General features: G+C 43.5%; 1 protein-coding gene across 2 annotated transcripts in view; it reads right to left on the reverse strand.

The window, feature by feature from the left end:
• Positions 1-634: 634 nt before the first annotated feature.
• The window catches only part of B4GALT6 (beta-1,4-galactosyltransferase 6), a 147205-nt gene continuing 122121 nt past the window's right edge, over positions 635-25718 (reverse strand). For both annotated transcript variants that reach the window (XM_056521778.1, XM_056521776.1), the window contains exons 6-9: positions 15613-15800; positions 8171-8293; positions 6583-6684; positions 635-5064 (exon numbers count right to left, since the gene is read on the reverse strand). In XM_056521778.1, the coding sequence (XP_056377753.1) occupies positions 4917-5064; positions 6583-6684; positions 8171-8293; positions 15613-15800 (561 nt within the window). In that variant the 3' untranslated portion in view covers positions 635-4916. The remainder of the gene's footprint in view (positions 5065-6582; positions 6685-8170; positions 8294-15612; positions 15801-25718) is intronic.

Consider the following 25718-nt stretch of genomic DNA (forward strand, 5'->3'; position numbering starts at 1 on the left):
AATACTGCTTAGGGTTAAAGGAAAGCTGAATAGAGCAAAGTACAGCGATATTCTAGAAAAAAAACTTCATCCAAAGTGCTCTGGATCTCAGACTGAGCCAATGGTTCACCTTCCAACAAGAAATTGACCTTCTCTGGAATGACCTGAAAATGGCTTCCACCAATGGTCCCCATCCAACTTGACAGAGCTTGAGAGGATCTGCAGAGAAGAATGGCAGAAAATTCCCAAATCCAGTTGTGCAAACCTTGTGGAATCATATTCAAGAAGACTGGAGGCTGTAATCACTGGCAAAGGGGCTTCAACTAAGTACAGAGTAAAAGGACTGAATACTTTATTTTAGTTTTTCCATTTTAGTACATTTTCAGAAATTTCTAAAAAAAATTTTTTAACATTTTTATTATTGGGTACTGAGTGAAGAATGATGTGCTAAAAATCAAGTTTTCGCCAAGAGACAGCAACATTAAAAAAAATAGAAAAAACATATACCCATATATTTCTGCATCTGTATTACAGCTGAAGGTCCTTTTTTTTCCGATCGCTGGTCAAATGACAGCAAAGTGTTACTGCATTACTCTAATCATAACTGGCCTTCGGGAGATAAAAACTTAGTTTCACACAAACAAGAGACTAGACGTTTCATTTTTACTTTTAAGTTTATTATGTAAGAATGTGGAAGAACAGCAAAATAAGACGACCTTCATTGACACATGCAATGCATTAAAATAAAAAATCTACTTTGATCATGTGTTTATAGTCTACTACAAATTAAATAGTGTCAGCGTCCCAGTTCACAGACATTATTGCTATTGTACTGAAGAGCAACATTCTCTTCCAAGACCGCATAACCATAAGCCTATTTAATAAGTAATGAACTGTGCCAAAAGAAAAAAGGAAAGAATATTCTTCATGCCGTTCTACTAAAACTGCAACAAGTTTACAGTATCCCAATAAGAAAATACTACCAAAAGAAAAAAAGGCACAATAAACACTGCCTGGAATTGATGTAGACTTTGCACGAAGAATGCATTCAAATGGTTTCTTGCGTTTGGCTAAATAGCTACATACACAGGTACAGTTGTAATTCACAGTGCTGCTGTAGTTCTGAACCTAAACGGAACCATCATGTAGCCTGAATCAGTATTGATAAGAATGCAGCATTTCATTACTAAGATCCAGTCAGTCACAGTGTACACTGACTTACGCCACAAGATGTCTAGCCTAAGGGACATGTTCCTCCTAATCTCCAAAAGTAGAAATAAAATTCAGAGCAAGAAAGACTATGCAGTTATACTTATTTCCTTTTTACAAAATGTTTTACTTAAATAAGGAAATCTAGGACTTTCTATGGAAAAAAAAGAAGCCCAAAGAACTTCAATAATGCAAATGTTTCACCTTTGTAAAACCAAAAAGTATAAAATAATCTAAAAGGCTCACCATAAAATCTACCTAGAGATACAAAGGTCATTAACACTGCATAATGTCAACTATAACTCCATCAACACAAACAAAAAAACTGAAGTTCACAGTTCGGGAAACAAATGGTTTGAAGTAGAAATGTTGAAATTTAAGGTGTTCTTAAAGATTATAAAGAAAGAAAAAAGGGATCAAGCTGGAATATGTTGCGATCCATTGCTTGAAAGCTAGTTCTGGAACATAACTACGGACAAGGAGTTCTTGGGAGGTAGTGTTTCTCCTTGTGGAATTCCTGCTTGTAGTATTAAAGAAATGACGGCACTCACCACGCTTTTCTTTCTTCTTTATTAGAGGTTCTTCATCTTTCCAGGGGGGAGACACACATAATGGGTGGGGCTTAAAACACAAAAGGCTGCAGCGCCGTTTCGCAACTGCTTGTGCTTCGTCGGGCCTCGCGCTGTTTCGCACCTGCTTGTGCTTGGTCGGGCCGAAGCACAAGCAGGTGCGAAACAGCGCGAGGCCCGACGAAGCACAAGCAGGTGCGAAACTGCGCTGTAGTCTTTTGTATTGTCTCCCCCCTGGAATGATGAAGAACTTCTAATAAAGAAAAGCAAGAAGTAGTGAGTGCTGTCATTTCTATATTAGTACATGCAAGAATTGTTTATATCCTATGCATACTATGGCTGAGCACCGCTAGTCTACAATTACCCAGCATGATAGTACTTCCTCATTGCACTAGCCAGTAATCCAGTGTAAGTACCAGTGGAGGCTGTGACGGACTTCTCTGTCTCTCTCCAACACTATTGTTTCTCCTTGTGTAGACTGCTAACTGGCGTAGGTGAGCTTCTAGTCCAGGCAGTGTTACCTGGGAAAAAATATGCAAATCAGATCTATTTATAAGAACGAGGCGAGCATGCTATGTAAGCATTCCATGTCTATTCCCTGGTGATCATGCATTCAAGGACTACACTGCTACAGAGTGTAGGTAAAAGGAAAAAAAAGAAAAAAACAGAGCACTGCAGAAAACCTGCAAATTCCAGAGAAACTTTGCAAAATGAGAATCTTTAACATTGTTCAAATAAATAAGTGGAATTGGAAAACCACAGCTCTATCCCATTCTTCATGGTGATATCAATACAAACTGGGGCTGAAGGAAAAGGTAGTGCGCTCCTCCACAAAGATCTGCCTTGAAATTTCACTTAGCTTTGTAGTGTTCATCTAGTGACATTTAAGCTGTTGGAAGACTTCAGCCCCCGGTGGACCCCGTAGACACAGCTTAAGTGGCCTAGTTAAAGAAAGCCACATGTACACTATAATGTAAGTGCTGGGGACCAGTTACATAGTGATGTATAAATAAAAGGTGTTCTCTTTGAGTGGGGACAACTAAATTAGTCACAGTTTCATTGGTCCACATATTACAAAGCAGGATTTAATTTAGCTATTAATCTCTTAACTTCACAAAACACTGTCCCAGTGGTGAAACTTGAATTAATATGATAAAAATGTGTTACCCTTGGAAAGGGATGTGCACAACTTATTGAGAGGGGTGGAGAAAATTAGGAAAGGTCTACCAACTACAATCCAGGTACTGTCTCTACAGTTCAGCCACTTGCACTTGAATGTGCATGAGCTGGAATACCAGACATGGCTCATAGACAAGAGTGGCATCTTCAAGTTGCGGGAAGGTGGGGGGGGGGGGGGGGGGGTAGACCTTTTCCTAATTTCATGCAACCCCTTTTAGCTTAGGGATCAGATCTTGGTGGAGTATAATCTTAAATTCACGTACTTCATCTCTAAAGTAGTGATACAAAACCTTACATAAATGCCCAACGTGTTCATTTCAATAGACAGTACGTCATGTTACTCTTCTAAAGACCTTTTGGCCCAACACCAGTTAGTGCACTTGTCCTTGATAAAATGCCCAAATTCAGCTGGAAATGTTTTCTCTAGCCCTTATCCTACATTTTATTGGGTCTAAGCACCTGAATTCAGGAATTTACCCTTGCTGTACCCTAGATACTAAAGCAGCACTAGTTGTCACTCAATCTGACCGAATCCTATAGGACACAGCCCCACTGTTTTAAGTATTCCTCCTTAGTGTAATACAGAATACTATAAAGGCAATTTGTTTTGCATTCTTCAGTACAAAGTCACAAAAGTAAATTAGGAGATTTCACCCTCCTAACTTGTAAAGTAAAGACACAGCGACTGCAACAATACTCATTTACCTCCGAAAATGGAGAATAAAATTCTAAAAAAAAAAGACAGTATTCTCTGGAGCAATGTGAGTCATATTGTACGTCTAGAAAAACATCACCAAAACAATATGTCGTTCTTTGAAGAAAAACTTATTTTGGCTCATTCTTTCATGTAAAGTCAAGTGCTCCAAATAAAAATATACAGTATAAAAAAATCTTAAAATAAATTAGCAACCTAAAAACACGTAACACACGCTCACACAAAAATTATTCTTGGCATCGGCTCCCTGACATTTAACACAGTTGGCACAGATATTTTGACAACCTGTATGTATGTTATGATATGTAGCTTTTATGATATATTATACAATAAAGATGCCATAGAATAAATCATACAAGTACAATTGATAGTAGGATTAACTGTACATTCTGCCCCAAGGTGGCCAAGGCTGCATTCGATAAACCCATCACAGGTCCCTTTACTTTTAGCTGCGGAGACAACAACTCGGAGATGAACCCGTAGCAGACTTGTCTAGAAGGCCTTAAGCTCACAAACCATTATAACAGTTTACAGTCATAGCTGGCCATTAGTTAGAAACATGTCCTTCATTTTACATAAAGCTCAAACATATTTTTTTTAAATTCTAATATTTACATGTTCCTTTTTCATGCAAATGAAGACAAGTCGGTATTAAAAAAAAAAATAGTACAGTTATACAATAAAGACATGCAAAGGTGTAAAACAGGAGTCATTAAAAACTTCAGAATAACTTTACATCAATCCATGTGTGTATACATAAATGTATCTACACATATATACACACAAATATAACCAATGTATTTACACAACTCAAAATGATATATACAGAAACATGTACACCTGTGGAATACAAAAATTTTAAAATAATAAAAAAAAAAAGGCAAAAAGGGAATAAAAAAAAAAATAAACCAACCATATGTAACTCAAAAAGCAGTAGATTGGTGCAATAAAAGAGCGATAAAGAATTGTGTCTTCCAACTAAAATTCACTGCACAGTGAATTGAACAGTGAAAATGTAGAGCATTTGGTGAGACAAGGCTTTTATTAGGAGCAGTCTTCTGCTGTAAACATTGATATAGCAGCTGCTGGCTTCAGATGTATGTATGGTCACACATTCAGATAAGTGGAATTAGATATCAGTCACTAGTATTCCATGGAGATGGTCCATTCCTTCCATCCCGGTGGTGCTCCTGCTGCTCCGGTAGGCTTCGCCTTGATTTCTGACAGCGAGCACCCCCCTCCCCACCCCACCCCCACCCCAATCATTAATAGTCTTTTACTGGTGCCAGCTCTGGCACAAGATTTACTGTGATGTTTTTATACAACTTGTCTATGATGATATTTGGAGCGTATATCAAATTATTTAATCCATCAAGGTACTGACGTTCTTTAGAATATCGCAGCAATTTGTACCTGTTCAGAGGAGAAAAAGTGTTATTATCTGACGTTGGTGCAGATGTGAATGAAATGAGAGGTTGTAAAAACAAAAAAATGGGTGGTGTCTTTATATATTTATAATAGAGCAAAGATAGTGGGTACCATAGCACTACACAGCCCAAAATCTAAGACTAGGTATAAAGATACAAAAATGTACAAAGTAAGCAATTCCTTCATCTAAAATAAAATCCCTTTATTCGATCTGATGTACATCTGGTGAACTGATTAACATGTATATATATATATATATATATATATATATATATATATATATATATATATATATACACACACATACATACAATTTCTCAGGCTTTACCTCTCTAAAACAGAGTTCCTAAATCTAGGAATAGATAGAATTTTTTTTTATATTCTGGCTGCTTGAAGCCTCTTCTAAAAGTGGATTTATGTACATAGGAAGAGAGGAAAAAGTTGCCCATAGCAACCAATTAAATTGCTTCTTTCATTTTTTACAGGCCTTTTCAAAAATGAAAGAAGCGATCTGATCGGTTGCTAAGAGCAACTTTTCCTATGCACAGGTTTTGATAAATATCCCCCATAGAGTTATCATTGATTATCTTAGTACACAAGTTGTAAGTCTATACTTACAATGCTAAAGTTATGTGTGCATGGGCCAGATTTATCAAAAAGTCCGCTGGAGTATTATAAATATGTTGCACATGCACATGTTTGGGATTGTTGCTTCTGTCAAGATGTTAACAAGTTTTGTAAGTGAAGAGTGCTGGTATGACAAAATTTGCGACACGTGGAGAAAAGTTGCACAAATTCCCAACTACTGCAAAGTCAAAAGGGCAAAATCTTTAGGCAAGGTTCAGACTACGGAATTTCCGCCGGAATTTTCGCTTTGAAATTTCCGGCAGAAATTCCGCTTACTATAATGCATAGTGTAGTGAATGGTTTTCCGTTCACAAATTCACACTTCCGAATTTGTGAAGCGGAAAATCCGGATGAAAAATCAGCTAGAAAATTTCCGCCTGAAGAAAGGGGTTGCTCTTTATTCAGGCGGAAATCCTAACGGAACACATAGCTGTCTATAGGAGACTGCAGTGTCCGCACGGTCCTAGCGCCGACTAATTCAGTCGGCGCAGGCGGAACTTGGAATCTCCGGGCGAAAATTTTCTGCCCGGAGATTCCGTTGTCTGAACCTAGCCTTAAAGTAAGCAAGTTTCGCAAAAACCTCTTTGAGCAAAAAAAAAAAAAAAGGGACATTTTAGCCTTTTTACTGCCCCAAAAGACTTCTCAACTGCTTAATTCTCTCCATAGTGCATACACATTTGTCATTTTGCACCACGATCAGGCCAAAAGAAAGCATAGGAGGTTCCATTACTAACAAACCGAGCGCCTCTTATGATACATCAAGGAGTTAACTGTACTGATTGTAAGAGAACCGCCCCTCTTCTTCTATAACCTGCGGTTTTGTATCAATATCTGGTATGAGCTGCTTGGAGAAATCAGTCACACAGACACACTTACCGGCCTAAGAACTGCACCTCTCCTCTATGATGATGAGGAATTGACTTGTATTTCCCAAGGTCTCCTTCTGGTCGAGAGACATTGAAGCCAGCGTAATGCACCCTGAAATAATACAATAAAATAAAGATCTATCAATAAATCAGCTATCTTTTTGTCTACAAAACAGTTCAAACATGGCCCACCACTATTGCGACAACCAGATGCAGAATATAAGTCACAACAAAGCAATAACCTTAGACACACCAAAATGAAGGATTAAAATTGCCAGTGTTTTTCACTCCATATAATGTTATCCGTCAATAATTAATGCCAGACTGGCCACTGTATCTATCATCAAGTAGTTCCCCTTATGCATCTGCAGTATGCATATAGGGCTGTGGAGTGATCACTGTATTAAAATCACTACTCAGCCCCCCCTCGACATGTTTCGCTGCCTAACGCAGCTTTGACAAAAGCGGAAAGTTCTGAATTACTCTACTATTACTAAAAAACAAAAAAAACCTGCATGCTCAACCTCACTCTCCCAATCACTGCAATTCAGACCGATACCATTTTGTGCAGGCAGGAACAGTCTGCTTAGCTTATCCCTGGGCTCATTGAACAGTTCCTGCCTAGATGAAATCTCACCAGAAGTAAGAAGACTTCAGAACGGCAGTGGTGAGGCATCAGGGGAGTTATTTTTTTTTTTGTTGTTGTTACTACACCAGGAGGCATTTAACAAATGGTTTTGTGGGTGCAAATAATTGTTTGGAGATGCGTAAATCACAAAAGCAGCTGTTTAACAAAACTGTACCTAAATTTTAATAAACATAGTAACAGGAATTCTGAAAGCTGGGTCAATAGTTGAGCTCGACTATGTAGCCACAGTTTAAGGAAATGCATCTTTTTAACAACTTTCTACTATGCTAATACAATATCCTTATCCTTATCCAATAAAATGCTGTATGTGTCCAAAAATTACTCTGCAGAGCTACTGAGAATTACACTAAAACTAAGAACTATACTAACGGCTCTTTTAAGCAGTTCACTGGTACAATATAGGCTGTTAAAAGGGTACTCCGCTGCCCCAGCGTTCGGAACATTTTGTTCCGAATGCTTGGAGACTGCGGGGCCGTGGAGTCATGGCCACAGATGTCACACCCCCTCCCACAGACTTGCATTGAGGGGACATGGCATCACAAGGGGTGTGGCCGTGACGTCACAACCCCACTGCCCGCACCCAGCGTTCTAATCGGACCCGGGTGCTGTACCCAGATCAGACAGCTTTTCCCCTATCCCTTTGATAGGGTATAAGATGTCTAGAGACAGAATACCCCTTTAAGTGTGGAGAGTAAGAACTTGCCTGCAGCTCAAACAAGGCTATTTTTGGTATTATCCTAGCCTTCAAAGAGATAGTACAACTATATGTTCCTTAAATATAATCCAAGATGCTGAAGTTCAAAACACGCTGAGTAATGTGTGTGTCCCTGTTCAAATGCTTTATAACAATAGTGAAAGATTATAAGTAATAATGAGTAACTGTATCACGTCTTTGTTTCTGTCAGTGACTCATTGTATGAACCAAATGATCTTTTATAGGTGTACTCACCTGTTCCACAAATCATCGTCTTCACCTCCCCAGCCCCAGAACGCATTTGGAAATCCATTGATCTTCCTAAATTGATCCACAGTCAATCCACTCACACCACCAAAGAACTCGTTGTACGGTAGACTGAAAGACATAAGAAGGTGGGCCCTGTTACCGAGTACACAGAACACTCATCTTGTCTATAATAAGTAATGATCTAAATTTACCAACTATCCCAGCTAAAAGACTAGCGGCTTACCATCACGTGACATGGAAGGCTCATAAGGAAACAAAAGACAAATTTATATCAATATGGAAGTATAATTGATATCTAGGGTAATAGATCTGGAATACAACTGAAAAACATTGGCCCATATTTACTAAAACTGTCTAATTCTTAGATGATGTAAACTTAGACTAGACAGCCTATGAATACACCAGATCTATCACAATGGCTCAGGCGGTTTTATAAATCTGTAGTACTCCAAGTTTAGACTTTTAGGGCACATTCACACGGAAGGATCCGCAGCGTATGGACTCTACAGTGTTGCCTCCATCTGTGCCTGCTCATAAGACACGCTGCGAGGTGCGAGTCGCTGCGCATGCGCAGTATACTCACGCACATCGGGGACGCTCTCAGGCTAGCTCAGGGGGCAGGGTACTGTGCATGCGTGCGGCGACTCACACATGGCTGTGTGTCTGCTTGTAGCGGCAGATTGCCACTATGAGCAGGCACAGATTGAGGCAACACTGTAGGGTCCATCTTCGGCAGATCTGCAGCATAAAGAACGCTGCGGATCCGTTCGTGTGAACGAGCCCTTCGGGTGCCTTCACACGTGCATATTTTCTGCCGCAGATTTGCTTCAGCAGATTTTGATGCCCCTTGATGTCAATGGGCAGCCTCCTTCTTCCAAGACCACAATCTTTATGACCACACCACTTTGTCGGACACTGGGGAAAAGTGCTAAAAGAAGGTCTAAAACTTATAAGTGGCCCAAGTCATGAACAGTCAGGATTCTGGCACATCTGCAAAAGTAAATCTTGTTTCATTTTTTTTTCTTGTTTTCCCTCTTTTGGATCATAGTGTAGCATATATCACTACCTGATCTGTACTGTATGGTGCTATGTTATGTATTAGTGCACACTGAGGGGTCCTACAATTGCATCACATTATACTTTCTTTTGTATTGAGGATAGAAGGATAACTTCCTTAGGTAGAAAAGCCAGTACTTCAGAAGGTAAATCTAAAACGTCAAACTTTTATTTCAGGATGCAATAAAATATGACTACTATGGGCTACATAAATGTATAAAAACTCTCAACGTGTTTCGGGAACCTCTTTCTGAAGGTCTTACAACATGTTCATGCTTTCAGCGTAACCCGGATCCCTTTCAGAAGTTCCGCTTGGGAACTTCCGTAGTGTGCACATTGCAGCAGAATTCCATTGAGCTCAATAGGATTTTGCTGTAATCTGAATTCCCCCTCAAAAATTCCATACAGTGCGCTGGCAATAAATGAATTTTAGCATTAAAAACTTTCAGCGTTTACATACAAGATAAAGGGCCGGGATTACAGTTAAAACTAGTCGGTGAGTTTGCACGGTGCTGGACTGGAAAGATACTGCAATAAGGAGCTTATGTTATGGGTTCTACTACTTTTTATTAATAAAGAAGTGGTCTCAAACTGCGGCCCTCCAGATGAAGCAAATCTTCAACTCCCAGCATGCCTGGACAGCCAACGGCAACATCTGGAGGGCCACAGTTTGCGACCACTGCACTATAGCTTTGATGTCTACTCTGCCAGGCATGAAGACTGTGCAGGGAGTAGTCGTTTCTACCACACATTAATAACAGCAATACGAAAATTTTACATTGCTGTTTGTAATCGAACGTGCTGTCCGGGAATGGATTCATTTTTATTTATTTTTTGGCACAGTACCACTTTTGGTCTCAGGCTGTCTTTGGTATTGCAGCTCATTTCCATTCCTATGATCCTGAATGAACCCCTTTGAGAGGTCACCAGGTGTAGTTTAGTCTACAATGCCAGTACAATGCTATATATGTCACAATGCCTTTTTGCTGGTATCCTGACATATACTGGAGAAATATTCTTAAAACGCGATGTAAATAAGGCCTAATAGGCCCAGATATCTAGAAAGTAACCTGCCAAACTGCAGAAATAACACTTTAAAATGACCTTTATATGGAAAAGATTTCTCTGCCTATAAATTAGCAGTTTCTGATTTGTACATTATTTATATGTTATGGCGTAGGTGTGCTCTTTACCTTCCACATAAGAACTAAAGCAGTTTCTAAATATAGTCCCATACTGAGAGCCGATCAGCAGTTGTGCTTTTATCACAGCTTCTTACCTTCCCTACCCCAGTGTGTATGGTACCTTCAAAGCCTATCCTGTCTCCATATGCTGTGCACTTGACTGCAGCCTATTTTCCCTGCTATTAGCCAAAGACTGCAGAGTTGAATTAAAATCTTTGCCCCTTGACTACTTTATCTTTTACCTCCTGTTCTGATAACCTCCAAAGAAATGTATATAAAATGATATGATCTTAACAGAATGTACTAAATATAGACTTCAATGTATTGTAGATTGTCCTATGCTTGATATATATATATATTATATATATATATATATATATATATATATATATATATATATATATATATATATATATATATATATATACACACACACACACACACACACACACACACACACACAGTGGGGATCAAAAGTTGGCCCCCCAGGTAAAAAATTGTATCAAATTACAAATTAGACATTCTAATAATATGTCAACAAAAGTTAGATTTTATTTCCATCATTTACACTTTCAAAATAACAGAAAACAAAAAAAAGTAATCTGCAAAAGTTTGGGCACCCTGCAGAGTTAATATCTTGTACTGCCCCCTTCGGCAAGTATCACAGCTTGTAAACGCTTTTTGTAGCCAGCAAAGAGTCTTTCAATTCTTCTTTGAGGTATCTTTCCCCATTCTTCCTTACAAAAGTCTTCCAGTTCATTGAGATTTCTAGGCTGTCTGTCACGAAACTGCTCTTTTAAGATCTATCCATAGATTTTCAATTATGTTGAGGTCAGGAGATTGTGCAGGCCAAGGCAAAACCTTCAGTTTACGCCTCTTGATGTAATTCCCCGTGGATTTCGAGGTGTGTTTAGGATCATTATCCATTTGTAGAAGCAATCCTCTCTTTAATTTCAGCTTTTTCACAGATGGCATCAAGTTAGCATCCAAAATTTGCTGAAATTTTATTGAATCCATTTTTCCTTCTACTTGTGAGATGTTCCCTGTGCCACTGGCTGCAATACAACCCCAAAGCATGATTGATCCACCCCCATGCTTAACAGTTGGACAGAGGTTCTTTTCGTTAAATTCTGTTCCCCTTCTCCAAACATACCTTTGCTCATTCCGGCCAAAAAGTTCAATTTTAACCTAATCGGTCCACAGAACATGTTTCCAAAATGCATCAGGCTTGTCTATATGTTCATTTGCAAAGTTCAAACACTGATTTTTGTGGTGAGGACATAGAAGAGGTTTTCTTCTGATGACTCTTCCATGAAGATCATATTTGTATAAGTATCTCTTTATAGTGGAATAGTATATCACAACTCCAGTGTCTGCCAGATCTTTCTGGAGGGATTGTGCAGTCAAACGTGGGTTTTGAATTGTTTTTCTCATAATCCTGCAAGCTGTTCTGTCTGATATTTTTCTTGGTCTTCCAGATCTTGCTTTAACTTCAACTGTTCCTGATGACTGCAATTTCTTAATTACATTCCGAACAGAGGATATTGACATCTGAAAATGTTTTGCTATCTTCTTATAGCCTTCTCCAGCTTTGTGAGCATCAACTATTTTCAGTTTCAGATTTATAGACAACTGCTTAGAAGAACCCAGGGTGCTGATTGTTGGGGCAAGGTCAGATGAGTCTGGGTATTTAAAACTTTTGAGATTGACATCACCTGGTCTTCCCAGATGATGATTCAGAATAATCCATGAAACTGGCAGGTCTCAGCTTTTGCAAAGGGGGCAGTGCATGCTATAAATTCTGAAGGGTGCCCAAACTTTAGCAGATGCCATTTTTTGTTTTCTGTTATTTTGCAAGTGTAAATGATGGAAATAAAATCTAACTTTTGTTGACATATTATAAGAATGTCTAATCTGTAATTTGATGCCTTTTGGAGATTTTTCCATCTTTTCTTGGCTTCTTTATGCACATTAATACAATTTTTTACCTGGAGTGCCCAAACTTTTGATCCCCACTGCATATATATCTGTTCAGTCACCTGACTACATTAGAGAAAATGGCCAGTCCAGCTGACCTGTATCTAAAGTGTATGATCAGTTTTAGACATTCAGCCAGCTGATCTTTTCTGGAATATTTTGTATACACCAAAGCACAGGTAGAACCTTTGGCCCATTTCCTACTTGAATTGCTCACCTTTGCAGTAGCATACCTGTTTACGTCTAAGTATTCATCACGCAATGCTATTTTTGGGTGATACGACCCTTAAGCCAACCAACAAGAATATAGCGACTCCTCACATAACATCTATTGCAAAACATATTTGGTTAGAAGCCTCTTTGCATATATGATAGAAGCACAAGAACTGGTGAGGTTGTACATTATAGGACGAGCAGCAATCCCGTGTAGTTTGCAGATCAGTAAACAATTTGTGTTTTCTTTTCTTGTGGTAGCAACGTCCTCTATGAAAGCTTGCATCGCCCCAATGAAGAATGAGTGTTGAGTAAGAAATCTTACACTTTGCTGTTTAAAGGGGTACTCCAGTGGAAAACATTTTTTTTTTTTAAATCAACTGGTGCCAGAAAGGTATTTAAAAAAAGGTAATCTTTAAAGTACTTATCAGCTTCTGTATGCTCCACAGGAAGTTGTATTTCTTTTCTCTAGTTATTTTCAGTCTGACCACAGTGCTCTCTGCTGACACCCCTGTCCATGTCAGGAACTATCCAGATTACAAGCAAATCCCCATAGCAAACATATCCTGCTCTGGACAGTTCCTGACATAGACAGAGGTGTCAGCAGAGAGCACTGTGGTCAGACAGAAAAGAACTCCAGAAAGAAATACAACTTCTTGTGGAGCATGCAGCAGCTCCTGTACTGAAAGAATTAAGATTTTTTAAATAGAAGTCATTTACAAATCTGTTTAAAAAATTCTACCGGAGAACCCCTTTAAGTCAATGTCAAAGTCAACGTTTCAAGCCATAATCCCTTTAATAAGCCATTTTTGGTGAAGCTACATTTTTAGAGAGAATGGGGACACAGACCGAGTGCAGTATATAATTAAATGGGGAACTCCACCCCTAGACATCTTATCCCCTATCCAAAGGATAGGGGATAAGATGTCTGATCCCGGGCGTCCTGCAGCTGGGGATCCCTGCGATCTCCCTGCTTCATCCGGTGTTCGTTTAGAGCATCTGGTGCAGCGCTGGAGGCACGTGACTTCATGGCCACACCCCCTCAATGCAAGTCTATGGGAGTGGACATGACGCCCATCACGCCCCCTCCCATAGACCTGCATTGAGGGGGCATGGCCATGACGGCACAAGTGGGGTGTGGCTGTGACATCACGAGCCATCGCTCCGTGCACCAGATGTCTGGGGTGCTGCAGCAGAGAACGTGGGGTCCCCAGGGGCGGGACCCACACAATTAGACATCCTCTATCCTTTGGATAGGGAGTAAGATTTCTATGGGCGGAGTACCCCTTTAAGTGCTGTCAGCGTACAGGGGCGAAGCTACCTACCAGTGAGTCCTACACACAGGGGGCAATCTACCTACAGGAGAGTCCTACACACAGTGGGCAATCTACCTACAGGGGAGTCCTACATACAGGGGGGCAATCTACCTACAGGGGAGTCCTACATACAGGGGGGCAATCTACCTACGGGGAGGCAATCTACTTACAGGGGAGGAAATCTACCTACAGGGGAGTCCCACACACAGGGGGGCAATCTACCTACAGGGGAGTCCTACACACAGGGGGGGGTGCAATCTACCTACAGGGGAGTCCTACACACGGGGGGGGGGGGGGGCAATCTACCTACAGGGGAGTCCTACACACAGGGAGCAATCTACCTACAGTGGAGTCCTACACACAGGGGAGCAATCTACCTACAGTGGAGTCCTACAAACAGGGGAGCAATCTACCTACAGTGGAGTCCTACACACAGGGGGCAATCTACCTACAGTGTAGTCCTACACACAGGGGGCAATCTACCTACAGTGGAGTCCTACACACAGGGGGCAATCTACCTACAGTGGAGTCCTACATACAGGGGGCAATCTACCTACAGTGGAGTCCTACATACAGGGGGCAATCTACCTACAGTGGAGTCCTACATACAGGGTGCAATCTACCTACAGTGGAGTCCTACATACAGGGGGCAATCTACCTACAGTGGAGTCCTACATACAGGGGGCAATCTACCTACAGTGGAGTCCTACATACAGGGGGCAATCTACCTACAGTGGAGTCCTACATACAGGGGGCAATCTACCTACAGTGGAGTCCTACATACAGTGGGCAATCTACCTACAGGGAAGTCCTACATACAGGGGGCAATCTACCTACAGTGGAGTCCTACATACAGGGTGCAATCTACCTACAGTGGAGTCCTACATACAGGGGGCAATCTACCTACAGTGGAGTCCTACATACAGGGGGCAATCTACCTACAGTGGAGTCCTACATACAGTGGGCAATCTACCTACAGGGAAGTCCTACATACAGGGGGCAATCTACCTACAGGGGAGTCCTACATGCAGGATAAGTGGGTTAATGTTCGGGTTGTACTAGCTGTGAAAGATATGATTAGGAAAGCAGTTTAAAAAAAAAAAACTGGTAACTGAAACAACTACATCTCAAACTGAAAAATCTTGCCGTTTCTTTCCACAAAATCCGGGCGTCTAAGTTTTTTTGTTGGCTCCTAGATTCAAAAATAATTTCTAGACAACAAAATATGTAACCGATTAATTATAATTCGTTTAAGAATTCTATCATCTAAAAATGACATCGCCTAGTAAGCTTGTATATTATGCAAAACATTTGCTCTCCCCTGTATGTTCTTTGCATGTAGCTATCCCATAAGTCATTATAATAAATCAATAATAAGGAAGAAAGGATTAGGGCACAAAGGAGAAGTCAATCTAACCTAAACAGACAAAAAAGAAGAATGGATCTGATATTCATAATGTGGAAGGGGCCTGAGACTTCTATATGTCCAATTGTCCTTGGAATATGTTAGGCTAATATACATCTTTAAATCCTTTTGTCTTCACTGAAAAGAATTGCTTAGTAGACTACACTACTATATGCAAAGGCATAAAAAATTGCATTCCTTATTTTTTTAGGATTTCCCCCCCCCCCCCCCCCCAAACAAATGTGTAGATAAAATTTTTTCATAAACTTTACTTACATATACATGTATTTGTCAAGTTTTGTGGCAAAGTGACGTGGCATCTCCCCACATCCATAATAGTTTCTATCGTTTTCAGGAATGTGATCCACATCATGGAAAATGACACAATCCCAGTTTCGATCCTTCATGGCTTCTTTAAACCCGACATTAAACAACATGGCTCGATTGAATGTCTGTGTACCAGCCTGCAAACAAACAAAAGATAATTTTAATATGTTGTACGAAAAATGCATGCAAAATAGTCTAATAGTCATCAAGGGATAGTGTTGGCAGCCATTTTTTTTGGTGCATTTCATCCAATATTACTTAATCATGAATACCACAAAAAGGAGATTTTTTAACACTTACCGTAAAATCTCTTTCTCGAAGGAGTACACAGACCGTGGGGGTGTATCTCGCTGTCTCTAGGAGGTGTGACACTATGGTAATAAAAAAAAGTCAGCTCCTCCCAGCAGGATATATCCGCCTTCAGGCTCTGAGCTAGTTAGTTTAAGTTCTAGAGCAATAGGAGGAGACCAATAGGTCAAGAAAAACCCCAAAAAACTGTCCAAGAACCAGAAGGAAAAACATAACAGAACACACCCTTGGTCAGAGAACCAACGGTAAAAACCCAAACAAAGGGCGGGAGCTGTGTCCCCCAATGGATCCTTTGAGAAAGAGATTTTACGGTAAGTGTTAAAAAAAATCTCCTTTTCTCGATCGGCTCCATTGGGGGACACAGACCATGGGACGTACCAAAGCCGTCCCTTGGGTGGGCAGATAAGTAATCAGGCAAACGGACGATCCACTGCCGCCTGCAACACTTTACGCCCCAGACTAGCATCAGCCGATGCGAAAGTATGAACTCTGTAAAACCTTGCCAAAGTGTGCAATGACGACCAGGTAGCCGCCTTGCAAATCTGCGAGGTCGAGGCTCTATTCTGGAGAGCCCAGGATGCCTCGACAGAAGAAGTGGAATGAACCACAACCCTGAAAGGAGGAATCTTCCCCTTGCAGTGATAGGCTTCCGAAAGGGCGGACCGAATCCACCTAGAAATGGTGGCCTTGGAAGCAGGTTGTCCTTTGCGACGACCTTCCGTAAGGACAAAAAAGGAATCACACTGACGAAAAGAAGTGATGGAAAGATAAGCCCGAACAACCCGGACTACATCCAGCTTGTGTAGTAAGCGCTCCTTAAGATGAGAGGGAGCAGGACAAAAGGACGGGAGGACAATGTCCTCATTGAGATGAAAGGCCGAGACCACCTTGGGCAAAAAGGAAGGATCTGGCCGGAAAACGACCTTGTCCTGATGGATCACCAGAAACGGAGAATGACAGGAAAGAGCTGCCAATTCAGACACCCTCCGGATGGAGGCGATAGCCACAAGAAACGCCACTTTCAAGGAAAGGAGGTGGAGACACACTTCTCTAAGGGGCTCAAAGGGTGCACCCTGGAGGTCACTCAGAACCAAATTTAAGTCCCAAGGGGGAGAAGGAGACCGATAAGGAGGAACAGCGTGCGCCACTCCTTGCAGGAAAGTCCGGACATGAGAATTAGAAGCCAGGGGCCGCTGGAAAAGAACAGCAAAGGCCGAAACCTGCCCTTTAAGGGAACTGAGAGACAATCCCAGTTCCAGCCCTGACTGTAAAAAGGAGAGAAGACGGGGAACTGAGAAGGTCACCGGGGAGAAGTCCTGAGCTTCACACCAATGAAAATAAGACCGCCAAGTACGGTGGTAAATTCTTGCGGAGGAGGGCTTACGAGCCTTGAGCATGGTGTGAATGACTTGTGAGGAGAACCCACGGGCCATCAAAACCGCGGTCTCAACCACCACGCCGTCAAATGCAGCGACTGTAAATTGGGGTGGCAAAGAGGACCCTGAGAGAGTAGATCCAGGCAGAGCGGAAGGCCCAGAGGAACGTCGTCCAGGAGCCTGACTACGTCAGCGTACCATGACCTTCGGGGCCAATCTGGAGCTACCAGAATGGCCTTGAGCTTCCTCAGCACCCTGGGAAGGAGCGGAAGAGGAGGCAACAGATAAGGCAGGGCGAACCCCGTCCAAGGAATCACTAGGGCGTCCATGGCCAAGGCCTGAGGGTCCCGGGACTTGGACACAAACGGAAGAATTTTCCAATTGTGCTGAGACGCGAAGAGGTCCACGTCCGGAACGCCCCAGAGGTCGCAGAGCTGCGTGAAGACCTCCGGATGAAGAGACCACTCGCCGGGATCGGGTGGGGACCGACTGAGGAAGTCCACTTCCCAGTTGAGCACTCCTGGAATGTGGATCGCCGAGATGGCCGGAACCTGGCTCTCCGCCCAGGAAAGAATTTTGGTCACCTCGGCCATGGCTGCCGAGCTGCGAGTGCCGCCCTGTCGATTTATGTACGCCACGGCTGTGGCGTTGTCTGACTGAACGCGGACAGGACGGGACTGAAGACGGGGCTCCCAATGAAGAAGACAAAGAAGAATCGCCCGTGATTCCAATATGTTTATCGGAAGAAGGGTCTCCTGGGGAGACCAGAGTCCCTGAACCGTCCAATCCCTGAACATGCCGCCCGAGCCTGACAGGCTGGCATTCGTCGTAACAACCTGCCAATGAAGGGGAAGGAACGACCACCCTTGGAGAAGAAGGGGGGAACGGAGACACCAGAGTAGAGACTGACGGACCCTGAGGGGGAGAACAATCTGACGATCGAGGGACAGGGGAGACCTGTTCCATCGAGAGAGAATCGCCAGTTGGAGGGGGCGGTAATGGAACTGAGCAAAGGGTACGGCCTCCATGTTTGCCACCATCATCCGACCCAGGACTTCCATACAAGTGCGAATGGAGACTGATACCTGAGTCCGCTGGAAGCGGACCCCCCTCCCGGAGCACCAGTCGCTTGTCCGGCGGAAGATAAATATGGGCAGAGGCCGTGTCGAAGCGAAACCCCAGAAAGGTTAGAGACAGGGTAGGCCGGAGGACTGACTTGTCCCGATTGACCAGCCAGCCGAAACGAGTCAGAATGTGGAGAGTGACGTCCAGATTCTCCAGAGACTGGGCTCTGGTTGGGGATTTTATGAGAAGTTCGTCCAGATAGGGTATCACAGAGATGCCTCTCGACCGTAACAGGCCCATCACTGGTGCAAGGACCTTCGTAAAGACCCGAGGGGCCGTGGCTAGACCGAAGGGGAAAGCTACAAATTGAAAGTGCCCCTCCGGAACCACAAAGCTGAGGTACTGATGATGGCCCGGAAATATTGGCACATGGAGCTAGGCATCTTTGATGTCAACTGAGGAGAAGAACTCCCCCTGTTCCAGGGACGCCACCACCGAGCGGAGAGATTCCATCTGGAAGTGGCGGATAAGATGACGGTTGAGACGCTTGAGGTCTAGGATTGGTCATACAGATCTGTCCTTCTTGGGGACCACAAAGAGATTTGAATAGAAACCCCGAAAACTTTCCTCTCGGGGGACGGGAACAATCTCCCCCTGGAGAAGCAGGGACTGGAGAGCTGCCCGAAATTGCTTCGCCAGGGGAGGAGACCGGGGTGCCTGGGTTCGAAAAAAGCGATCCCTCGGGAGGGAGGCAAATTCAATTTGGTAACCGTAGGACACCACGTCCCTGACCCAAGAGTCCTGAATGTGTGAGGTCCAGACGTCTCGGAAAAACAAAAGACGACCTCCCACCTGCAAAGAAACCGCGGGCGGAGGCCTTACTTCATGCAGAAGAGGGTTTGCGGTTGCCCAATTGGGGCGCAAAACGGCCAGAACGGTTGGAGTCCGACTTCCAAGACGGGCGTGCTCGAAACGAGGGAGCCTTCTTGTCCCTCGAGGAGCCGGAGGTCCGAAAGGACCGAAAGGAAAAGAACCTCCTTGGGAAGGAGGACGAGCCTTATTTTGAGGTAACAAGGAACTCTTACCTCCAGTTGCCTCGGAGATAATCTCATCAAGGCGTTTGCCAAAAAGACGGCCACCCGTAAAGGGAAGCTCAGTGAGAGACCTTTTGGAAGCGGCAACGGGCTGTCTGCATAGAAGCTGCGCATAAAAAATCACCAGCCTTAGCGCAACGGAGAGCCAGAGCAGATAGATCCTCTAGGGGGGATACCGCTAAAATATCCTGATGGAGCTGTTGACTCCACTCTGACAGGGCCTTGGACACCCATGTTGAGGCGAAGGTGCGAAGAAGAGAAGAGCCAGCTGCTTCAATAGCGAACTTCGCTAAAGATTCTACCTTTTTGTCCGCGGGATCCTTGAAGGCAGTGGCATCTGCCAGAGGCAGTGTTGTCGCCTTTGAGATCCGGGGAGATTGGGGAGTCCACAGAGGGAGGGGAAGCCACCTTAGCGACAAAGTCCTTGTCAAATGGATAACGTTCCTGAGTTGTCTTGACTCCCGGGAATCTCTTGTCTGGATGCTTCCATGCGGATTCCAGAATGTCGTCAAAGTCAGCGTGAGAGCTGAACTTTTGAGGAGCTGGCTTAGTACGATGAAGGAAACTCCCGGATTGACATCCGAAGATCCTGGGTCCTCCAAGTTAAAGGTGTCTCTTATGGCTGTCACCAATGAGTTCACCATAGCAATTGAGTCCGAGCGGTCCTCTGGGTCAGATGCTGGTTCGGAAGCCTCGTCCACTAGTTCACCAGGGGAATGTGAATGGGTAGAGGCAGTCTTGGAGGGGGGGGCGATCCAGACCGGGTACGCGGCTCTAGCGTGGCAGAGCGGCGACTCCGAGAACGTCCTCTAGAGGAGCGACGTTTGTGCCCAGATGATAGGGAGGGGCGGGACCCGCGAGGGGAACGCCCACGTCTATCCGAAGACTCAATGGAAGAGTCAGACGAGGCACCCCTAGCACGCTAATGAGAGCGTGAGGTACGAGGGGACGAAGAACGGGCCCTCTCAGAGGTCCTGCGCCGGGATGACCCCTTCAAAGCGGACACCATTTCGCGGGAGGCCTCAACCACCGAACAGGAGACTTGGGACAAGTCAGCCATACACTGGGTCAGGGAAGAAACCCAGGCTGGAGGAGCGGCTAAACCCACCGGGACCGAAGGGGCATATGGGGGCACCAGGGGGTCTGGGGGAGCAGGCAGAGCAAGCGGGCTCAGCGGAGCCAGGCATCTTGGTATTACAGTGCTTACAGGTATAGTAAGTCACTAAATTCCCAGGTTTCTGTTTAGAGGGATGAACAGCCCTGGGTACGGACATAATGGGGTAAAAAAGAGAAGACAGGCACTTTCTCACCCAGATCTGTGTCCCCTGTCAGCTGCAGTGAGGAGAAATTGCTCCGTGCAGCTAGCTAGCCTCATAAGGTCAGCCAATAGGGAGGGAGGGACGTGCCTGGAGCAAGGCACGAAGTAACTGACCCCCATACACAGAAAATCGCGCCCACGGCGCTGATTGGGCGCTGCTTCGTGCCTCTGAGAGCTCCCCCCGGTCAGTGGGCGGAGCTACTAGTGCCGAGGAAGAAGTGTCATGGCACCCGTTCATTGTCCCGAGCGCTCATCTGACTGTACATGCGCTCGGGGGAACGGAGCGGGCGGCCAGAGCGCCGGCAGCCTCTGCAGGCGAAATAAAAGTAAAACTGGGCCGGCGCTGAAGCGCCCGGCTCATAACAGAGCCGCGGCTGCAGCCGTGTATAAGGCGCTGTGAAGGGAGATATAAGCCGGCGCTGAGAGCGCTCGAGCTGAAAAGCGCCGCGGCAGACAGCCGCAAATGAGGCGCTAAGTAGTGTCCAAAAAACACACACCACACACACACAATAAAGGATTTTTTTAAAAATATGCCCCCTTAGTGTAACTGCTCCCCCAGCAAATGCAGCCCCTGTTAAAAGAGCCCCAAAAACTGAGGGTGGGCCAAAACAGGGGGTCTCCAGAGGTTGCGAGGCTATACCTGTGGAAAAAAGTACTTACCTCAGTCAGAAGAACTTACCTAATGGAGTCTTCAGTGAAGTCTTCAGCCAGCTTATGGTCCCTGCATCACGCCTAGCTGCTATGCGCGAGCAAGGCGAGCAGAGACATAGGGGGACCCGGACCCATGAGGTACCACCCAGGTGCTGACCGTTGGCGAGGGGGGTTAACAGCGCATATACGCAATGTCTGTGCCCCGTTACTCGCAATGGGGAAACAGTGAACCGCAGTCCCTGAGTCCCCACCTGAAAACAGAAAGAAAAAGGAATAAAAAACTAACACGTCCCTATACTAGGAAAACAAAAAACCTGGTCTGGATAGCCCAGACCACATCCACTTCCTTCAGACACTAAGCTTAAACTGACTAGCTCAGAGCCTGAAGGCGGGTGTATCCTGCTGGGAGGAGCTGACTTTTTTTTATTACCATAGTGTCACACCTCCTAGAGACAGCAAGATACACCCACGGTCTGTGTCCCCCAATGGAGCCGATAGAGAAACAAGTAGCTTATGTATATGTGCACTCAATGCATCTTAATGGGAAACGACAAAATATGGAAATGAACCACTATTCATTTCCCATAAGAAATAGCTGCAGAATACCATAAATAACCCAAACTTAATAGCACCTGTTACCATCCTAATTATCCTTGTGCCTTTATGTCCTTGTGGGAGCTATCCATTAGCTGTGATTTCATTATTATATTCTTCTTTTTTTATTTTTTTATTTTTGGGGGGGGGGTTACATTATCCTTGTATTAAAATTTGTTTATTATCCCTGAACTGTGACATCACTATGTTTATTATCCATTTTTGGTGATATCATTGGGTACATTAATCTTGCATTGTGGTGTTGTATTTATTATCTCTGTGCTGTGACATTATGTTAAACTAAGTCAGTGTTTCCCAACAAGGGTGCCTCCAGCTGTTGCAAAACTACAACTCCCAGCACGCCCGGACAGCCAACGGCACTAAGTACAGCACTAAGTACATGATCCTGTATTATGATCCCTATGTTGTGACATCACTGTCGCCAAGAGCCGTAACATCACTCTCTCTATTTTCCATATTTGGAGACAATATTCTTTAACTGTGACTTCACTGTCTACATTAAAACTTAAATGCACAAACCTCTATAAAGAAAAACATAAAAAAAAAAAAAAAAAAAAGCAAATAGGTCCAGCAGTCTCCTGCTTGGTAGTTCTCTGGTCGCAAGGGCTCGAAACGCATTAGTGACCAGAAAAGAAACAAGACTACGGATTATGAACATTCAGATTTAAAGGGGCTATCCAGGAAGAAACTTCTGACTACAGAAAGTTAAACAGATTTGTAAATTACTTCTATTAGAAAAATCTTAATTCTTCCAGTAGTTATCAGCTGCTGAAGTTGAGTTGTTCTTTTCTGTCTTTAAACAGTGCTCTCTGCTGACACCTCTGCTTGTCTCAGGAGTAGCAGCAAATCCCCATAGCAAGCCTCTAATGCTTCCGACAGTTCTTGAGAAAAGCAGAGGTGTCAGCAGAGAGCACTGTTGTCAGACAGAAAAGAACAACTCAACTTCAGCAGCTGATAACTAATGGAAGGATTAAGATTTTTTTTAATACAAGTAATTTACAAATCTGTTTAACTTTTTGAAGCCGGTTTTCCTGGAATATCCCTTTAAAGTTTGGATATGAACTGCTTTGGGCTGTATACGCTTTCATCCTGAATGTTTTATCCACATTCAAATACGCAGGATGAATTTTTATGAACTTGGTAAATTGCACCTTACCGAACCCCCATTTATTTATTTATTTTTTAAGACACACATTCCCGTGGTACGGAAACACTATTCCCAAAAAATCCATTTATAAAGAACTTTTACCTTTAAACTATTAATATTCAATTAAACTGTGAATTACTCTTGGATATATCAACAAACTTACAAGTGCTTGACAGTAGGCGCAGTGACCAGCAAGAAGAAGGAAAATGTTAAAATAGTACGAAATCTTTCCTTCCTTTTAAGCCTTGAAATGGTGGAAGCCGATATGCACATATGGCCCCCTGCCAGTACGCTTCCTTCTTTAGGACCGCACAGTTCTCGTATGTCATCCCTTCCAGCATTAGTGACTCTACCGCAGGCTGCGGTATCTGGGCTGGTTATTTTAACATGAGACATCTTTGTGCTGCCCTGAAGGCAAAAAAAAGCTGCTGGAAAAGCAATGTGCTGTGTCATAGGACCCAAAGGAGAAATCAATGGAGTGGAATTTGTAAAGTCACACAAAATATCATTATAGAGTTCTATCTAGTTACAATGCAAACATGACGTCATGGATCTGAATGCAGGGGTCCGACGAGCCCACTGAACTAGCCAGCCTCTAGCATTTAATACTTTCAATGCCGTGATGGACATTGATCATCTAACAGGGTTACTGACAGGGAGCGGCGGGATTGCTGCTCCCAGTCATTAGCGGCGAGTGTCCGGCTATTGATAGTAGCTGACACCCACCGCTATGGTGGGTGTCCGCTACTTTAAAGGGGTAATCCACTTGTCCACTGACCATCGCAGTGCGCCCACAGCTTTTGGAACTTTTTGGAATGTTCCGAACGCAGCCGCAACACTGGCCAGTGGAGCACCCCCTTTAAAGGGTACCTCTCATCAAATAAACTTTTGATATATTTTAGATTAATGAATGTTGAATAACTTTCCAATAGCATGTTAATGAAAAATATGCTTCTTTCTATTGTATTTTTCCCGATCAGTCCTGTCAGCAAGCATTTCTGACTCATGCTGGAGTCCTAAACACTCAGAGCTGCCAGCCTGCTTTGTTCACAGCCAAACAGGCTGTGAACAAAGCAGGCTGGCAGCTCTGAGTGTTCTCCTTTGTGAACAATGCAGGCTGGCAGCTCTGAGTGTTCTCCTTTGTGAACAAAGCAGACTGGCAGCTCGTAGTGTTTAGGACTCCAGCATGAGTCTGAAATGCTTGCTGCCAGGACTGGTAGGGAGACCCCTAGTGGTCATTTCTTCAAAGTGGAAAATTAAATAGAAAGAAGCATATTTTTTAATAACATGCAATTGTAAAGTTATTCTGCATACATTAATCTATAATATATCAAAAGTTTTTTTGATGAGAGGTACCCTTTAAAGTCACTTAACGCACCAAGGCGTAAATGAATACCCTAGAGCAGTGGTCTCTAACCTGCAGACCCCCAGATGTTGCAAAACTACAACTCCCAGCATGCCCGGACAGCCGTTGGCTGTCCGGGCATGCTGGGAGTTGTAGTTTTGCAACAACTGGAGGTCCGCAGGTTGGAGACCACTGCCCTACAGCATTAAGTCCGGGACATCAATGGCCTTTTAATATGATGTAGGGTTAAGTCTGGAACTTTTTTATAACAAAATAACAAAATTTATGCTGATTTTTAATATATATTGGTTATAAAATGTGTATATTTTTAGGTTAAAAAAAATGCAGTTTTGTCCCTGCAGCAATTGTCTGTGTGTCTGTGAAGAGACAAAATACAGGCAGTGTAGGCAGGACAAGCAGGGCTCTGTGCAGGCTTCAGGCTTGTCAATCATCATGCTGTGTCGGGACCACACTACATTCATGTTATTTTATTGAAGAATTCGAAATAGAACGCACAAAAATTTGTCACTTTTTACCACCAAGAAAAACTGCATAAAACCAATGATGCATTCCCCCCCAATGTTCAGTGCCTGGCATTTTCAAATTACTTCCAGTAGATGGCACTGCAAACAAAATTATACACTGTTAGTGTATGGAAAGGATTTCCAGTATTTGTCCGCAAATAATCCACCAGCTAGGACATAACCCCAAGAGAACTTACTTATGGGTGGTACGGTGGTGCAGTGCCAACCCGTAATAGAAGAACAAGCTCAAATGTGAACAGGTTACTAGAGATGAGCGAACTTACAGTAAATTTGATTCATCACGAACTTTTCGGCTCGGCAGTTGATGTCTTTTCCTGCATAAATTAGTTCAGCTTTCAGGTGCTCCGGAGGGCTGGAAAAGGTGGATACATTCCTAGGAAAGAGTCTCCTAGGACTGTATCCACCTTTTCCAGCCCACCGGAGCACCTGAAAGCTGAACTAATTTATGCAGGAAAAGTCATCAACTGCCGAGCCGAGAAGTTCGTGACAAATCTAATTTACTGTAAGTTCGCTCATCTCTACAGGTTATCATCTGCATAGGTTTGCTCCCACCGACAAAGCAGCTGGCTTTCTTAGTTATGTATGCGCCT

Source organism: Hyla sarda, chromosome 5 (assembly GCF_029499605.1).
Source record: "Hyla sarda isolate aHylSar1 chromosome 5, aHylSar1.hap1, whole genome shotgun sequence".
Classification (NCBI taxonomy): domain Eukaryota; kingdom Metazoa; phylum Chordata; class Amphibia; order Anura; family Hylidae; genus Hyla; species Hyla sarda.